Source organism: Podarcis erhardii (genome assembly GCF_964252035.2).
Source record: "Podarcis erhardii genome assembly, chromosome: 2".
Taxonomy (NCBI): Eukaryota; Metazoa; Chordata; class Lepidosauria; order Squamata; family Lacertidae; genus Podarcis; species Podarcis erhardii.
In genome coordinates this window covers 117,841,544-117,860,696 of record NC_138498.1, presented here as the reverse complement: position 1 = coordinate 117,860,696, position 19,153 = coordinate 117,841,544, and the positions used below count along the sequence as shown (strand labels likewise).

The window sequence follows — 19,153 nt, the reverse complement described above, 5'->3', positions numbered from 1 at the left end:
TTCTGGAGGTTCGTTCTTAATCTGAAGCACCACTTTAGCTAATGGGGCCTCCTGCCGCCGCCACTGCACAATTTCTGTTCTCATCCTGAAGCAAAGTTCTTAACCTGAGGTACAGTGGTGCCTCGCAAGACGAAAAGAATCCGTTCCGTGAGTCTCTTCGTCTTGCAGTTTTTTTCGTCTTGCGAAGCAAGCCCATTAGCGGCTTAGCGGATCAGCTGATAAGCGGCTTAGCGGCTTAGAAAATGGGGGGGGGAGGGAAAAAAACCCGCAGGAACTCACAAGACATTTTCGTCTTGCGAAGCAAGCCCATAGGAAATTCGTTTTGCGAAGCACCTCCAAAACGGAAAACCCTTTCGTCTAGCGGGTTTTCAGTCTTGCGAAGCATTCATCTTGCGGGGCACCACTGTACTATTTCTGGGTTAGCGGAGTCTGTAACCTGAAGCGTATGTAACCTGACAAGAAGGACACAGAGAAACTGGAACGTGTCCAGAGGAGGGCAACCAAAATGGTCAAAGGCCTGGAAACAATGCCTTATGAGGAACGGCTAAGGGAGCTGGGCATGTTTAGCCTGGAGAAGAGGAGTTTAAGGGGTGATATGATAGCCATGTTCAAATATATAAAAGGATGTCACATAGAGGAGGGGAAAAGGTTGTTTTCTGCTGCTCCAGAGAAGCGGACACGGAGCAATGGATCCAAACTACAAGAAAGAAAATTCCCCCTAAACATTAGGAAGAACTTCCTGACAGTAAGAGCTGTTCGACAGTGGAATTTGCTGCCAAGGAGTGGCAAGGAGTATGATTCTATGATTCTATGATTCTATGAAGCATATGTAACCTGAGGTACTACTGTATTGGTATGGGGACGAACATGCCTCTCTTTCTCTCGAAGGAGGCAGACCTGGGAATGGTAGTCAAGGAAGGATATAGGCCTATAAGGATCTAGAAACCTGTCTGAAGAAGTTGCCTTGCCCAGGGACCTGAAAGACCTTCTTCTCTGGTCTGTGGCTCCTGGCCTTGTACAGGTGAGGCAACTCCTGGACAAATTTTATGGGTCTCACCATTATCCCAAGGCTCCTTGCTGGATTTCCATCCCCCAAACCTTGTGTGAGCTTGGCCACAGGCAGGGCACCCAAGAACGTGGACCCGTTGTTCACCCCACCCCCAGAGAGCCACGCTCATGAAGGAAGCACAAGTTCAGATTCCTAGCAAAGTTGAAAGCTCTAGTGTTCAGGTGGGATTGCTATGAGGAATTATAAAAATACGGAGCAAGCCATTTGCGTCAGAAATCAAAGCATTGCGTTGACTGGGCTTGAGCCATTTGATATGATCAATCCACGCCTCTGTCCTATTTCTCTTGCTTGACAAGTCACGTACACAGACCAGTTGCCGGTTGCTTCACCAGGCATAAAGATATTAGGTAGCTTTGATTTAGCTTCTCTTGGTTTTGTTAATCTTAGGGCCAGGAAGAGAGTTCACAAGGAGATGATAAAGATGCCTATCTTTCTATGCCACCCTCCCTCTCCTTTTTACTGCTGTTTATGACCTCCAGGGTTTGCTAAAAGCATTCCTCCTTGATTCCTATTTTATTTACTCCTATGTATGCGTGCTCAGGGACACGGGTGCCACTGTGGGTTAAACCACAGAGCCTAGGGCTTGCCGATCAGAAGGTCGGTGGTTTGAATCCCCGCGACGGGGTGAGCTCCCGTTGCTCGGTCCCTGCTCCTGCAACCTAGCAGTTCGAAAGCACGTCAAAGTACAAGTAGATAAATAGGTACCACTCCAGCGGGAAGGTAAACGGCGTTTCCGTGTGCTGCTCTGGTTCGCCAGAAGCGGCTTAGTCATGCTGGCCACATGACCGGGAAGCTGTACGCCGGCTCCCTGGGCCAATAAAGCGAGATGAGCGCCGCAACCCCAGAGTCGGCCACGACTGGACCTAATGGTCAGGGGTCCCTTTACCTTTACCTTTATGCATGCTCAAGTAGGAAATAGTTTCTTTGTCGTTACAAGGATTTCACTGATCTGACTTTGCCCCACGTGGAGATGTTTTTGAAATGCTCAGAGCACATCTGATTGGTTCTTACAAGGACTGTGTTAAAAGTTCTTTTGTTAATAAAGGGACCTGGGACAGGGTGTGACAGATTATTATGCGCACTTCCTCCCAGAGTCTTGCTGGCCAAGCCTCGTGTGTATTCTATTAATCAGAGTCCAATCCTTCCTTGCTTTTGGAACACAACTAAAGCCGCCTGGGAGAACCAGCATAAGAGGAGCCTGCTGACTCTGAGCACAAGATCCCTCTCCTCCCTTGAGTTTTCCAGAAAGTGAAATTCAGAAGCATTGCTGCCTCTGACTGTGAATGCAGGGCAGAGCTGTCATGGCTAGTGGCCATCGATAGCCCTCTCCTCCTCCATGAATTCCTTCAATCCTCTTTTTTTAGGTACCCCTGGCCATACGGGCCAGTCGTGTCCGACTCTAGGATTGTGCGCCCATCTCACTTAAGAGGCCGGGGGCCAGCGCTGTCCAGAGACACTTCCGGGTCACGTGGCTAGCGTGACAAAGCTGCAGGTGGCGAGCCAGCACCAGCACAGCACACGGAAACGCCGTTTACCTTCCCGCTAGAAAGCGGTACCTATTTATCAACTTGCACTCAGGGGTGCTTTCGAACTGCTAGGTGGGCAGGAGCTGGGACCGAAAGACGGGAGCTCACCCCGCCGCGGGGATGCGAACCGCCGACCATGCGATCGGCAAGCCCTAGGCGCTGAGGTTTTACCCACAGCACAGCGCCACCCGCGTCCCAATCCTCTTTTAAAGTCATCCAAATTGGTGGCTATCACTGCCTCTTGCGTCAACAAACTCCATATGCTGCATGAAAGAGGACTTTCTCTTATATGTCCTGGAAACCCCTGACCATTGGTTACGTGGGCTGCTAGAACTGCAGCCAAACAACACCGGGAGGTCTACAGGTCCCCTGTCCCTGGGGTTTGAAGGAACAGACAAACAATAACCTCATGGCATCATGGATAAGAGGATACAGAGAGAACATATGATAGCCAGTGCTTTTCTCCGTGGTACTCACCATGAAGCTGTTACAGTAAGTGCCACACATTTAACCAGTGCTTTTCTTCTAAAGACAAAAGGTGTCGGTACTGTGTACCTTTGAGCACCCCCAGAACCAAAGCTATTGGCAAAACCTATTGGTGTTTCGCAACTCTCTGACTAGTTGCAGGACCTTAGCGAGACCTAGCAGAGTAAACGCAGAATCCACGGAAGCAATTGGCGACTTGGCTGCAGACAGGATAGACGAAGCAGGAACCAGGAACTTGTAGTTAGGTGTTTATTATATACAGTGTGTTAAGTTGTGGGCGAACATAGCAGACGACACAGCGATTTCTCCAGAGCAGCTTTTTACTTGCAAGCTGGACAGAACTGAACAGCAAACAGCTCAGCCGGCCTGCTTTTATAGGCAGCCGGCTGTCAACATTGTAGCAACAACATCCCAGAGTTTCCCGCCTAAAATAACTGACGTGGACCTGAGTGAAAACTATCTACAGACCTGAGTGAAAACTATCTACAGTATCCCCCTGCTGACCCAGGGTGAAATTTCACTACATAACACCGTGGATTATTTACAGGAACAGAACACGGATCTTTTGCTAGCTCTCTCATACACAACTCACAACTCCTACACTGACACACAGAACTCTGAACACTGAACACTGAACTCTGAACTAACACATTCCAGTTAGTAGCCCATTAATTATCACTCCTCAGAGAGAGCTTGACCAATCAGGGAGCTGTCTCCATGCCTCTGTTATCACCAGGCAGACTTACTCCTTCAGATTGCCTTCTGGCTGTCTGCCAAACCTTAATTGACTCTGTGTGAGTAGCTGCACGTATTCAGATTTCCCAACAAAAGCCTGATGATAGCCATCTTCAAAGATCTAAAGGGCTGTCCAATGGAAGATGGAGCAAGCTTGTTTTATCCTGCTCCGCAGAGTAGGACCCGTATCCCAATTTTTCCAGTTACAAAAAAAGGAGGAAATTCCAACTAAACATCAGGAAGAACTTTCTGACAGTAAGAGGTGTTCAACAGCGGAATGGTCTCTCCCAGGTGGTGGTGGACATTCCTTCCTTGGAGGTTTTTAAGCAGTGGTTAGATGGTCATCTGCCATATTTAATCTAGTTGAGGTTCCTGCATTGCAGCAGCTAGGACTGGATTACTCTGGGGGTCCCTTCCAACTCTACAATTCTATGGTTGTATGTCAAGCAAAGAAAACCCACTTACCCACTGTGATGGTCATGTTTTTCAGTTCCATGATAGTATTAGGTAGCGTTTGCACCAGCTGGCACATAGTCAGGTTTTGTCTCCTCCAATAAGTATTTCCCGTGTTGATATTAATCACACTTCAAAATATAAAGGAGAGAAAGAGAAACCAAGAGATATTAAGAGCATGCATTACCAAGACCACATAACACCGGTCTTGCAAGACCTACATTGGCTCCCAGTACATTTCCAAGCACAATTCAAAGTGTTGGTGCTGACCTTTAAAGCCCTAAACAGCCTCAGTCCAGTACACAAGAAGGAGCGTCTCTACCCCCATCGTTCTGCCCAGACACTGAGGTCCAGCGCCGAGGGCCTTCTGGCGGTTTCCTCGCTGCGAGAAGCCAAGTTACAGGGAACCAGGCAGAGGGCCTTCTTGGTAGTGGCACCCCCCCTGTGGAACACCCTCCCACCAGATGTCAAAGAGAAGAACAACTATCAGACTTTTAGAAGACATCTGAAGGCAGCCCTGTTTAGGGAAGCTTTTGATGTTGAACAGACCACTGTATTTTATTACTTTGTTGGAAGCTGCCCAGGGTGGCTGGGGAGACCCAGCCAGATGGGCGGGGTATAAATAAATTATTATTATTATTATTATTATTATTATTATTATTATTATTATAGCAGGACTGTCAGGAATGTGCTGTATCATTCTGGGCCTGGGGAACAAGGACAGCAGTTGCAGGCTTCAGAGAGCACAGAGGTGCGTCACATAGAAGCATGATGAAAGCCATCTTAAAATATCTCAGGGACCTACCCATGGAAGAGGGAGCAAGCTTTTCTTCTGTTCTGGAGAGTAGGGCACAAACCAATGGCTTCAAGTTACAAGAAAGGAGATTCCAACTCGAAATTAGGAAGACCTTTCTGACAGTTAAGAGCCATTCAACAGTGGAAGGGAGAAGCTCAGAACATGGTAGACCATCCTTCATTGGAGGTTACTAAGCCGAGATGGGATGGCCACCTGTCAGGCATTGTTTAGCTGTGATTTCTGCACGGCAGAGGGTTGGACTGGATAACTCCAACTCCAATGAATCTATGCATTTAATCTTGTCTTCCTGTTTGGCGGCCATAGCGAATGGCTGCCCATTGCATCAGAGCTGTCTCGCACGGAATATTTTGAGGATGAGATGGGAGTAATCACCCTCCCAAACCCCCCAGGGTCGGGGGGGCAGCTCCACCCACAGATCACCCAACACTTGCTCCCAGTCTGGAAGGAATGAGGGGGCTGGGGGGGGTGTAAAGCACCATGCATTTCTTTGGCAACTCTCCAAAGCTGTCGCCATGAGCAACAAACACTTGCTTTTTAAGATGAAATTTGGACTTAATTAACGGGCATGCTCTGAGCGAGGGGAGATAAAAAATTCTGCAAACTGATTCAGCCATTGGGGTACCAAAGGATTCGAGTGGAAGAAGGATTATCATTATCATGGGACTGGTATGGCGGAACAGAAGTGGGGTGAGCCTCCATTATTTCCTTTTGTTATATTTTCCATTTGCTATCTTACTTGGCAAATCTCCCTGGAAGGACTGCCTGCCTGAAAGAAAGATTACTTCATTATTGTTATGATTAAGGTTTAACTACAGAATTAACTGTGTGGAATTGGTTTATGAATTTTGCAATTACTTTTAATGGATCAATAAAATAATAGACAATGGAAATTATGGTTTCTAGCTAAAGTACAGGCTTATTTGTCTTGGAAGGAGATAAAACAAAGAAGTTTGGATACCGTATTTTTCCATCTATAAGACGCCCCCAAGTATAAGACTATTTTGGGGGACTCAGATTTAAGAAAATGGGGGGAAGACATTATATTTTAGGGAAAAAGCCTAGTCTTATACGCGGAAAAATACGGTATATGCCTGGTACAAATAGTGGAAAGCCAGATTTCCTCCAGCTTGGGATGTGTTACAGTGGAATTTACAGGAGTGAGAAGTGAAAGTGAATTGCCACGGACAGATTGTTGGAGTAGACAGAGGTAAACAAAGAAAATAAATATGAAGGATTTTTTTCTACACAGAATCATACTATATTGGTCTAATCCGCCTGCTAGACGAACTCAGAGGCTGTTAAAAACAAATGAAGGATCAATATCGGAATGCCTTATTGGAACTACCTGGACTAATTAAGAGAAGCAGCAAAATTGTGAGTGAGATCATTGCTCCCCGAACCTCAGAGCATGGGAAGTCAACCAAAGACTTATAATTTGGTATAAAATTTGGATCGTTCAATTATTTTATAATTTGGAATTTTTAAATGTGGTTTTTATTGGATTGTTAAAATGGAAAACTTAATTAATTTTTTTTTTTAATCATGTCTTGTAAAAGGCCTTGAAAGCGCTGTTGCTTTCATGTAAACTGCCTTATGAACCTTCACAGAAAGGTAGGGTATAAATGCATTCATACAGGTGAAATGTGTTGAGGTTGAGGAAGAAGAGAGAAGGACCCACAACTCACCACGCTCTGGTAGCAGATTGGTCTCCGTTCATCTTGCAGCGCTGAGATGCCACAGTGGCAGGAGCTGTATCCTGCCACTCGTAGGTCCCCTTGTATGTGGATGGCGGTGTGTGCTGAGAGCACATCTTTGGGTCTTGGAGCAAGAGCAGACAATGAGACCCAATTCCACTGGACCCAGCCAATCCAGCATCCTTTCCCCCAACAACCTCCAGAGCATGAAGGCAAGAGCCCTTCCCCCTCTTTTGCTGCCCAGCGAACGAATAATCAGTGGCAGACGGCTTCTAAAAGTGGAGATTCTAGCTGTCATGGCTGATAGCAGTTAGCCCAGCCCTGCATGCATTTGTCTTAACTCCCTTCTAAAACTGCCATCACATCCACAGAATACTGCTATTGAATTGTATATATACAGCAGTGAATTTACCAGGCGATGGTAAAGAGATCTCTTCATATATAGTGGTACCTTGGTTCTCAAACTTAATCTGTTCCGGAAGTCCATTCCAAAACCACAGCATTCCAAAACCAAAGCACACTTTCCCATAGAAAGTAATGCAAAACGGAATAATCCATTCCAGACTTTTAAAAACAACCCCTAAAACAGCGATTTAACATGAAGCTTACTATCTAACAAGACCACCTATCCACAAAATGAAAGCAATCATCAATGTACTGTACTATAAAATAAATAAGACAGCATTGTAGATGATAAAAATTAAAATTAATTTTTTTTCTTAATTGCACTGACGATAGCCAGTCTTTGGATTGGGGGCTTTTATCCATTTCCACAGTCACACAATCAAGTAATCAGTAGCTGAACAGGGTGCCACACAGTCACAAAAACAAATTAACCAAAAAAGCCTCAAAAACAAAAACGCAAAATAAATAGCAAAAACAAAACCGCCAAACTTAAACCGTTCCGGAAGTCCGTTTGACTTCCGAAATGTTCGAAAACCTAGGTGTGCCCCAGAAACAATAGCTGATAGCTGCATTGGACATTCGGCTTCCCAAAAACCTTCGAGAAACGGAACACTTACTTCCAGGTTTTCAAAACAAAACAAATTCCTTCCAGTAGCACCTTAAAGACCAACTAAGTCAGTTCTTGGTATGAGCTTTCGTGTGCATGCACACTTCTTCAGATACACAGATGAAATTTGGACTTAATTGTATCTGAAGAAGTGTGCATGCACACGAAAGCTCATACCAAGAACTGACTTAGTTGGTCTTTAAGGTGCTACTGGAAGGAATTTGTTTTGTTTTGACTATGGCAGACCAACACGGCTACCTATCTGTTCCAGGTTTTCAGTGTTTGAGAACTGAGGCGTTTGAGTACCAAGGCATTTGAGAACCAAGGTACCACTGTATTATATACAACAGTTAATTTACCAGGAGATGGTAAAGTGATCTCTTCACACACAGAGATTTATATTGGCCGGGGCTCCGCTCACACCCACCACAATGAAAATTGCGTTTCCCTTTTCCTTTGAGGGCACAAAGTGCAAAATTGCAACCCAGCAATTCCTTTATTGGAGAGAGAGCCAGCGGGGTGCAGAAACTGGCATGCTCACAGCAACATATGTTGTGGCAGGGCTGCACCACTCACCTGACCTCTGTTCAACTGAGCCTTGGGGCCACAGACAGCCGGGTTCAAATGCCCTCCCAGCCACAAAACTCACTGCGTCATCTTGCGCTGTTCACCATCTTTCAGCCTAGCCTACCGCGCAGGGTCATTGTAAGAAGAGAAAACGGGAAACTGGGTGTGCTGTTTTGCGCTCCTTGGGGACATAGCTGTCAACTTTTCCCTTTTCTTGCGAGGAATCCTATTCGGAGTAAGGGAATTTCCCTTTAAAAAAGGGAAACGTTGACAGCTATGCTTGGGGGATGGTCAGGATTAAGAAACCACCATTTTCTGTTTTAGTAGTGTGCCACTTTCCCACAGAATTGTGCCCAAAATGGCTGACAACAACAAACCAAACAAGCCTTCATTCTAACAACTGTGTTCTCAGCAGGCATTTCAAAGAAGGTTTTTTGCCCCCTGGTTTTGTGCTTAACTTTTAACTGATTTCTGCAGTGAATTCCTGTATTATAACCTGCATTTCTGCTGTAAAGTGCTTGGAAGCTGAGGGGCTGAGCAGTAGATAAAATTGCTCAACTGAAAAATGTACTAGAAGTAACCACCACAACAGTAAGTAAATACAGTGGTCCCTTTGGTTACGAACTTAATTCGTTCCGGAGGACCATTCTTAACCTGAAACCTGAGGTACCACTTTAGCTAACGGGGCCTCCCGCTGCCACCACGCAATTTCTGTCCTCATCCTGAGGTAAAGTTCTTAACCCGAGGTACTACTTCCGAGTTAGCAGAGTCTGTAACCCAAAGTGTTTGTAACCCGACGTACCACTGTACACACACACACACACACACACACACACACACACACAATCAATCAATCAATCAATCAATCCATGCAACACTGTATGACACAGCACAAATAAGCCAACCTCGATTTAACAGCTTAAATTTGATGGATACATTACCTAAGTAAACAACGGCGACATCTTTAGGTTCCATTGAAAGAGGCTTTTCAGTATGACTGCCATTCAAAGCAGCCAGTAGCATTTCCCTGATGTTTTCTCTGGTTTGGTTAGATTTGGCCTTGATGACAGACTTTGAGGAAAAGCTGAAAGCACAACAGACAGACAGACAGACAGACAGACAGACAGACACTTGCACTTTGTATTGGGGCTCAACCTTGGCATCTCTTTCCAATACAGTGGTGCCTCGCAAGACGAAATTTATTCGTTCCGCAAGTTTTTTCTTCTTGCGAGTTTTTCGTCTTGCGAAGCACGGTTTCCCATAGGAATGCATTGAAAATCAATGAATGCGTTCCTATGGAGACCGCTTGCCAGGCTGGCGGTGCGGAGAAGGGCTTTTCTCCCCACCGCAAGCCTTCAGCACAGGTACGGGAACAGAGGGGAAGGCGTGCAGCACTTCTCCTCTGTTCCCGGGGCTTGCGGTGGGAGGAGGGTTTTTCCTCCCCACCGCCAACATTCAGAACAGCAACCCTCCTCCCACCGCAAGTCTTCAGGACAGCCATCCGAAGGCTGGCGCGGGGAGAAGGTCTCTCCGCCCCACCGGCAGCCTTTGGAGCAGCCATCCCAAGGCTGGGGGCCGGAGCAGGTCTCTCCGCCCCACCGCCAGCCTTCGGAGGAGGTCCGAGGACAGTGGGGAAGACGCGCTGCGGTGGGGCAGAGATCCCGGAGATTTCCCTATGGGCTTTCGTCTTGCGAAGCAAGCCCATAGGGAAATTCGTTTTGCGAAGCGCCTCCAAAACGGAAAACCCTTTCGTCTAGCGGGTTTTCCGTCTTGCGAGGCGTTCGTCTTGCGGGGCACCACTGTACAGACTTCTACCTTTGCCCCTAAGCCAGTGCAGAGAGCATTTCCCTCATTTCTGAAGACACAAAGGGAATCCTCACAGATCAGGGCTCAGGGGAGGTTCTTCTGGCTCAGAGGATGCCCAGTCGATCAATCATTTATTATACAGTCACAAGGGCATTAGGCTCAAGGGGTGTTGTTGCCAACGAACGTCCCGTCAACGTCTTTGTCTAGAAATGGTGAAACTGCAACCAAAGCTGGGGCAGCCTTCCACCAGCACTAACACACTAATGATGGAGCTGGTTTGGGAAAGGAGAAGGAACGTCTCTCATAACCTCCAAGGGGCTTTAACAGGGTTTTCACATTAAGTCCTTTCCGAAGGTTGGTTCCAGTATGTTTCCAAGCACAATTCAAGGTGTTGGTGCTGACTTTAAGCCCTAAACGGCTTTGGTCCAGTATACCTGAAGGAGCATCTCCACCCCCATCGTTCTGCCTGGACACTGAGGTCCAGAGCCAAGGGCCTTTTGGCGGTTCCCTCACTGCAAGAAGCCAAGTTACAGGGAACCAGGCAGAGGGCCTTTTCAGTAGTGGCACCTACCCTGTGGAACACCCTCCCATCAGAAGTCAAGGGAATAAACAACTACCAGACTTTTAGGAGACATCTGAATGCAGCCCTGTTTAGGGAAGTTTTAATATTTGATGGATTATTGTATTTTAATACTTTGTTGGAAGCTGCCCAGAGTGGCGGGGTATAAATAATAAATTATTATTATTATTATTATTATTATTATTATTATTATTATTAAACCACCCCCTCTTCATCAACATGCCACTTCCTGGAAGTATTTGTGGCACGTTCTAAGCGCTTGACATTACATGGGCTAATGGTGAGGCCTGTGGCAACATATCCCAGAATCCTCAGCAATGTGCATGTAGATTGTGCAGCATGAGTGCAGTGAATGTGCTAATCACTTTCCGGAGGCAGAAAGTATAGAAACAACTACTTGAGGGAAATGAACAGCCTACCTTTCAGGAGCCTGCTTCTCATCTCTCTTCAGTTCACAATATGCAAAGTACCGGTAAAAAAAAAAAAAATCAAAAAGAGGCGATTACTAAGGAATGATATCTTAAGTGCAAGAGCTCAATCAAGATGATTTGGCAGAAGAAAGGCAGCTGATTAGCTCATACTTGTTGCAATGAAATATTCTAACGTCAATTGCCCTCCGTGTGCCATGAATGCCTTTGGCACGACACCATGTTTCTCTGACATCACATGGCATTTTGAGTAGTCCCTTAGTTTGTCTATTAAATGCTCTGATAATTGCCTTCTGCAGTTTTTCACTCTGTGATGAGGAAAAACTGAAAGTCACTCAGCTCTCCTGGAACATTTGGAGCAATTTAAAGCAATTTCAGGTTCCTTGGATACAGGAAATCTCAAAAGGGTGACTTTGGGGGTTGGGGGGGAGGAACAGGCAGTTCTGAAAAATGGATGTACCTGAGGATGGGAAAGGAAGATTCTACAAAGCAAACAAAAAACAAAAACCATTTATATTGTTACTAGATTGGGGCCAGGGGTCAGTCTGGATTATATCTGTGGATTCCTTCAGGGCCTGCTACTCTAGTTTAGAATCTAGCAGAAAAGGCTACCGAACCAGTCAGACCAGTTTCTTTGTAAGATAATGGCTTTAGTTGTCTAGTTGAGTACCACCATTGACATGTCCAAAGAGGCTGCTCTGTTGCCATAGAGACAAATGGAGGCAGGCATAGAGACAACAGGCAGGATGCCACATCATCCTAGGATGGAGAATAGGTGTTTGTGAGTTTTGGCTGATGCTGGAAGCGGGATATACAGGGGCTTGTATTACTGTGTGCTGACCCAAAGCTGGACTAGTCTCTCACCACTGAAGAGCACAACAGTATTTCCAAGATTTGAGATGCATGCTTAAATTCCACTGGAAACCAAGAAGACAGTTTCCAGTAAGCTCCAAAGCAGACATTACAATGGATGCAAGAACGCTCTTAACCACTCAACTCATTCTCAGCGTATGGATTTCTGACGGAAAGGCATCACTCACACACTAAAGTTGAGCTATCAGCAGGCTTGGGAGAACTTCAAAGTCTGCAGAAGCACAAAAGGTATTTGTGGGGGGAACCCTAAAAGGGACTTGCAAAATCACCACATTTTTCACTCTATAAGACGCACCAGACCATAGGATGCACCTAGTTTTAGAGGAGGAGGACAAGAAAAAAAATATTCTCTCCCTCTCTGCGCAGCGCCTCTCCAGCAAAGTGGGAGGAGAAATGGAAGGGGCTCCGTTTCTCCTCCTGCTTTGCTGAAGGGGCGCTGTGCAGAGAGGGAAAGCTGCGCAGTGCCTCTCCAGCGAAGCGAAGCCAGGAAAGCAACAGGGATCGCTGTGCAGCAAAAGCAGCAAACCCTCTTGCTGTTCTGGCTTCTGGAATAGCCATGCCAAGCCTCTTCAGGGCAGGGGGAGCGTTCGTCCCATTGCCCTGAAGAGGCTTCGCGCGGCTATCCCTGAAGCCAGGACAGCAAGAGGGATCAGTGCGCACCGATCCCTCTCGCTCTCCTGGCTTCAGGAATAGCTGCACAGCCTGCATTCGCTCCATAAGACGCACACACACTTCCCCTTACTTTTTAGGAGGGGGAAAGTGCATCTTATAGAGCGAAAAATACGGTAGCTACAAGTCCAAGTAGGTTTAAGATGGCCTTTGCAACTCCTCCCATGATGCCTTGCCATTGTCCACTCTGGCTGGGGCTGATGGGAATTATAGTTCCAAACACCTGGAAATCAGCAATATGAGGAAGCATCATGTGTCCGTTCTGGCTACTGTTGGCCCATAGTTGATGGCAATGGAAGTGGCAGAGACAGCTTGAATTGGTCTGGACCAGTTGCGTAAAAGATTATATGCCACCGTTGTTTATCTTTGCATAATGTACAAAAGCAAGACATGTTTACCATTAAACCTCCTCAAACCAGTTGCCATGGCGCATCCTTTACTGCTGCCATGGCAATCCCCCCTTCAGGCGCCAGAACTCCGTGAGAACTAATTTCCTAAAAGCATGAGATGCAAAGAAGAGATTGAAGAAAAGAGGAAAACAACACCCAAGTGACTATTTTACGTAAGAAGGAGAAAGGGGAAAAGGCTTTGTGCAAACTATGGTGCATAAAATGCATACATACCCCAGTTCTCATGCGCTCCCTCCTTTGTGGAATAGGGACTCTGGATCAAAAAGCAGTGAGGGTGGGGGGAACAAAACAGACAAAAACAGGGGGGGGGGAGAAAGGCAAACATCAATATGGGAGGGGAGGACGCTCAGCAACCCTGCATGGTATTATGGGCTGGGTGTATGTGTCCAGTCTAGATGAAACTCTGGGTTCCTTCCAAAACCTGTGATTTTTATCTGTGAGGCTAGGGTGTATGAGGGAACCTGGTGGAGCAGCCAAACTAGTCCCTTTGTGAAGGCAATGACCATGGGCCGGCAGACTAAGGCCCACGGACTGGATCAGGCCCAATTGCCTTCTGGATCCGGCCTGCGGATGGTCCGGGAATCGCCACGTGGATCGGCAGCTCGCTCGTTCTTTCCCTATCCTTCCTTCAGCGGCGTTGGCAGCAGCTCCTCCCTCCCTCCTCCTGGCTTCTTCCTGCCCTGCCTAGAGGAGGAAGGGGGCTGGCCTCTGTTGGTGCCAGCAGCAGCAGCAGCCCTCCAGCGACCGCCATTTTAAGCAGCCCCTCTGCAGAGCCCTTTCGTGGACCACTCATTGTCCCTCCACTGCCAGCCCCTGCCACTTGCAAGACACAAGTAAGCAGCCACCGGGGCTCATGGTGTAATAATAATAATAATAATAATAATAATAATAATAATAATAATAATAATTTGTTATTTATACCCCGCCCATCTGGCTGAGTTTCCCCAGCCACTCTGGGCGGCTTCCAACAGAACACTAAAATACCATAACCTATTAAATTTTAAAAGTTTCCCTAAACAGGGCTGCCTTCAGATGTCTTCTAAAAGTTTGGTAGTTGTTGTTCTCTTGGACATCTGGTGGGAGTGCGTTCCATAGGGCGGGTACCACTACCGACACTCCTTCAGGTATACTGGACCGAGGTCCTCTAGGGCTTTAGGGCTTTGTTCTTGCATCATTCTCCTCCCCAAAAATATAGTCTGGCCCCCCACAAAGTCTGAGGGACAGTGAACCAGCCCCCTGCTGAAAAAGTTTGCTGACCCCTGGCAATGACCTTAGCTGCTCTGCTAAGCACCAGACACCTACATCTTAAAAGCGTCGGTTCCATCTTAAATGAGTGATTTCCATGGAAACACTGCCCTCCTCCCCATCCTGCTCACCTGGCTGATATATGTGGCATATTCTTACCCTCACAGCAACCCTGAGAGGTAGGTTAGACTGCTGAGAGACAGTGATGGGCCCCCAAGGTCACCAAGTGAGCTTCAGGGCTGAGTGGGGATTTGATCCCCCGTCTCCTGATCACTACACCACCCTGGATCAGAGACAGCAGATCCTAGAGGAGAACTCTCTCTCTCCCCCCCCCCCCCCGGAATATAGTACTGTATTGCCCATACTGCTGCTCCTTAGTAATGTGAGTTTTTAGTCTGGTTTTAAATGTATTCTTGCTAACCACCTATTCCTACATTTGATAAGAGTGGCAGAAAGCAAAACAACCAAACAGATAAATAAAATACTCACCGAGTGTTTGCCTTGATGTTATGGTTTGTAACAACAAATTCAGGCCCATGGAATAAACTCATCAACTGTAGGAGAGAGAAAAAGTTAACTACAGTTTGCTTCCCTGGGTAAAAATTGTTCAGCATTTTGTCTAACGATGGTGATCCTCTGTGAAAAGCCAACCATTAAACATTGCGGTAGTAGCTGCCTAAAAGAGCTGATTGCTGCTAAACCATTGAGCTTCCCCACAACTAGAAACGAATACACCCACCCCAGAACAGACCCCTAAGCATTCACACATAGTAGTGCACATACATGGTAAATGCAGTTCCGTAATTAAGTCTTCCACTTGCAGAATGTAGTTTTCCCTCACTCTCCTTCCCCTGTGTGTGTCCCCTGCCTGCCCCAAATCTGCTCCAGTGGGTTGAGGGAACCCCTAAACCAAATGGAGGGCAGGCCTGCAGGGACGCCAGGGGGAATAGGGGCAGAGGAAGTTCTGTTGGGCGAGTGGAAGCCATCCCACCAGGGCAATAGCTCAGTGCTAGATGAAAACCAGAGGCCTATAGTTTGGGTTATGGAAGTGAGAGCTGGACCATCAAGAAGGCTGATCGCCGAAGAATTGATGCTTTTGAATTATGGTGCTGGAGGAGACTCTTGAGCGTCCCATGGACTGCAAGAAGATCAAACCTATCCATTTTTAAGGAGATCAGCCCTGAGTGCTCACTGGAAGGACAGATTGTGAAGCTGAGGCTCCAATACTGTGGCCACCTCATGAGAAGAGAAGAAGACTCCCTGGAAAAGACCCTGATGTTGGGAAAGATGGACGGTCCAAGGAGAAGGGGATGACAGAGGATGAGATGGCTGGACAGTGTTCTCGAAGCTACCAGCATGAGTTTGACCAAACTGTGGGAGGCAGTGGAAGACAGGAGTGCCTGGCGTGCTCTGGACCAGGGGGTCACGAAGAGTTGGAGATGACTAAACGACTAAACAACAACGTATTTGGGTTGACTTTGTGCTCCACTTTCTGTACAGTGGACTTGATTATAATCTGCTAACATGTAAACCGGTGTTCAGGGATGGGCAAGAGAGGAATTAGTACTCACCCATTTTGTTGAGAGCTTCTTAACATCATAGTAATCAAATGTCTCTGGAGGATTGGAGAACACAGAGAAGTTCATCTGGATGTTATAGAACGTTACTGCAACAAGAGAGGAAGGAGAATTACATCCGCATTGAAATTCGCAAGTGACTTTTCCTAGACATCATCCTTTGTGGGGAACACAGCTATTTTTTGGGAAGTGGGCATTTAATCTGCTGAATGCAAAGCTGTGGCTGATGCCCTGAGATGGTGGCTTTGTGTATGCTTTTACCCCAGCGGTTCTTGTCACTTATCTCTCCTTATTGCTCTCAAACTTTTCTTGTTAAGTAAATGGATGAGAAAGATGAAGAAAGTGATATTTAGGATGGGCTCCTTTTCTGAAGTCTTGGGCAACGATGGGCTACAGAAAGCTCAAATATTTTTGCTCTCCAGAGTTTACTGGACTTGTATCTATGTTATCCAAGAACTGCAGCTACCAGTCAAGTCCTCTATTATTCAGCTGCCAGCTCCTGCCCACCTAGCAGTTTGAAAGCACATCCTGTTATGGGGTAGCTGTTAATAGTATTATTCTGCTTAAGGAATCTTTTCTCCTTTTGCCACTGAGAAGGTTGACAAATAAATTATCACTTCAGTGCAGATAAGGAGAAATTTTCTGTTGGACTGTGAGGGGGTTTTGGTCACATGAGCTGAATAAAACATTAAGTTTTATTTTATTTTTCCTTTTTTCTCTTTTATTTTGCAATATTACATTCAATTACATCCTTAATCATTCTTTGGAATACATACTATATCTATCTATCTATCTATCTATCTATCTATCTATCTATCTATCCATCTATCATCTATCTATCTATCTATCATCATCTATCTATCATCTATCATCTATCTATCATCTATCTAAACTATCTATCATCTATCTATCTATTTTCCATATTTGTACTGTTGTGACTTCCCTCCACCCATGCTCAGCTTCCATTGTTTTTCATTCCTTTAATATTGCGTTAAAGAAAGTTATTTACATATTGCCCATTAATCCCTTTTCTTCTTTTAACCTTAACTTTATGAACTTCAGTCAATGCATATCAATAAATTTGTTTTGGAACAATGTTTTGTCATGTATTCTTCCACACATTCCCCTTCTTTTCTTAATTTCTGATTTGATTGTAATCTAATAGCTGCTGTCATTTTGGCCAATTCAATGAATTCACAAAGCTTGTACTGCCACTCTGCTGCTGATGAAATCTTGTTCCCTTTCCAATTTTTAGCTATTAGAAATCTAGCAGTGGCCGCAGCATATAAAACCACTTTTTTTTTTGTCACTAGGGATGTCCTTTGAAACTAAGCCTAATAGAAAGGCTTCTGGTTTTTCCTCAAATGATGTTTTAGACATTTTTTTTTTAATTTTTCATGAATACTGCTCCAGAATTTTTTTAATTTTCCCACATCCCCACCACGCATGATACACCGTTCCCTCTACCTCATGACTTCTCCAACACTTACTTGATTTTAATTTGTATATTTTGGCTAGTCTGACAGGAGTCATATACCACCTGTACATCCTCTTCATCTGGTTTTCTCTAATTGTGCAACAGGCAGTAAACTTAATATCTTGCTTCTACATTACGTTTTAATGGAAATCCCATCTATTACCTGAATCTGGCATGGTTCCTGTGGGTGCTGGTGTAGACCAAAAAGTCTCCAGCATGGTCTTGGCATTTATATCGATGGTTGATGCTTTCGATTCAGTGATAAGTTTTGTACTGGTAAGATGAGGAACAGATACGGTTTCAGAAGCCTGATGTGTCGTCCCATTGTATCTAGAGGTTGAAGAAACCTGGGTAGGTTTGGAGGTGGGCACAGTCCAGGGGCTATTGGGAGCTGTCTCAGCATAATGAGAAGTTGGCATGTACCAGGTGGGTTGAGTTGCGACGCCCGGAGGGGTAGCTCCATCGGGTCGAGAGGTGGGTGCAGTCAACTCCTGTTGATGTGTTGTTCCATCTCTGTCAGAGGTTGGTATTTTCACATAAGAGTTAGAAGGAACCCCATCAGCTGTTGATGCTGTAGGTTCTGCTTTGGGTGTGGCTTCATCAGACCTGGAAGGAGACACTGTCCATTTGGTTTTATAAAATTATAATAATACAGTGGTACCTCAGGTTACAGACACTACAGGTTACAGACGCTTCAGGTTACAGACGCCGCTAACCCAGAAATAGTACCTCGGGTTAAGAACTTTGCTTCAGGATGAGAACAGAAATTGTGCAGTGGCGGCACGGCAGCAGCGGGAGGCCCCATTAGCTAAAGGGGTGCTTCAGGTTAAGAACAGTTTCAGGTTAAGAACAGACCTCTGGAATGAATTAAGTACTTAACCAGAAGTACCACTGTAATAAGAATTTATTATTTATACCCCACCCATCTGGCTGGGTTTTCCCAGCCACTGGGTGGCTCCCAATCGAATATTAAAAACACAATACAGCATTAAACATTAAAAGCTTCCCTAAACAGGGCTGCTTTCAGATGTCTTTTAAAAGTAGGATAGTTGCTTATTTCCTTGACATCTGATGGGAGGGCATTCCACAGGGCGGGCGCCACTACCGAGAAGGCCCTCTGCCTGGTTCACTGTAACCTCACTTCTCGCAGGGAGGGAACTGCCAGAAGGCCCTCAGAGCTGGACCTCAGTGTCTGGGTTGAATGGGGGTGGAAATGCTCCTTCAGGTATGCAGGACAGAGGCCATTTAGCGCTTTAAAGGTCAGCACCAACACTTTGAATTGTGCTCGGAAATGTACTGGGAGCCAATGTTGGTCTTTGAGGACCGGTGTTATGTGGTCTTGACGGCCACTCCCAGTCACCAGTCTAGCTGCTGCATTCTGGATTAGTTGTAGTTTCTGAGTCACCTTCAAAGGTAGCCCCACGTAGAGCATGTTGCAGTAGTCTAAGCAGGAGATAACCAGAGCATGCACCACTCTGGCGAGACAGTCCGCGGGGAGGTAGGGTCTCAGCCTGCGTACCAGATGGTGCTGGTAGACAGCTGCCCTGGGCACAGAATTGATCTGTGCCTCCATGGTCAGCTGTGAGTCCAAAATGACTCCCAGGCTGCGCACCTGGTCCTTCAGGGGCACAGTTACCCCATTCAGGACCAGGGAGTCCTCCACACCAGCCCATGAAGGAACAGTCCCAGAAGAGATTCATGGAAGACCATTGTCTGGAAGTGTGGCTGC

The 19,153-nt window shown here is 46.1% G+C and overlaps 1 protein-coding gene across 2 annotated transcripts in view; it reads right to left on the bottom strand.

The window, feature by feature from the left end:
* The window catches only part of LOC309336504 (adhesion G-protein coupled receptor G4-like), a 52,552-nt gene that overhangs the window by 25,984 nt on the left and 7,415 nt on the right, over positions 1 to 19,153 (bottom strand). For both annotated transcript variants that reach the window (XM_081852337.1, XM_081852338.1), the window contains 8 exons: positions 17,588 to 18,043; positions 15,942 to 16,036; positions 14,860 to 14,924; positions 13,339 to 13,378; positions 11,165 to 11,190; positions 9,301 to 9,443; positions 6,772 to 6,904; positions 4,282 to 4,400 (listed from right to left, as the gene is read on the bottom strand). In XM_081852337.1, coding sequence (XP_081708463.1) covers positions 4,282 to 4,400; positions 6,772 to 6,904; positions 9,301 to 9,443; positions 11,165 to 11,190; positions 13,339 to 13,378; positions 14,860 to 14,924; positions 15,942 to 16,036; positions 17,588 to 18,043 — 1,077 coding nt within the window. The remainder of the gene's footprint in view (positions 1 to 4,281; positions 4,401 to 6,771; positions 6,905 to 9,300; positions 9,444 to 11,164; positions 11,191 to 13,338; positions 13,379 to 14,859; positions 14,925 to 15,941; positions 16,037 to 17,587; positions 18,044 to 19,153) is intronic.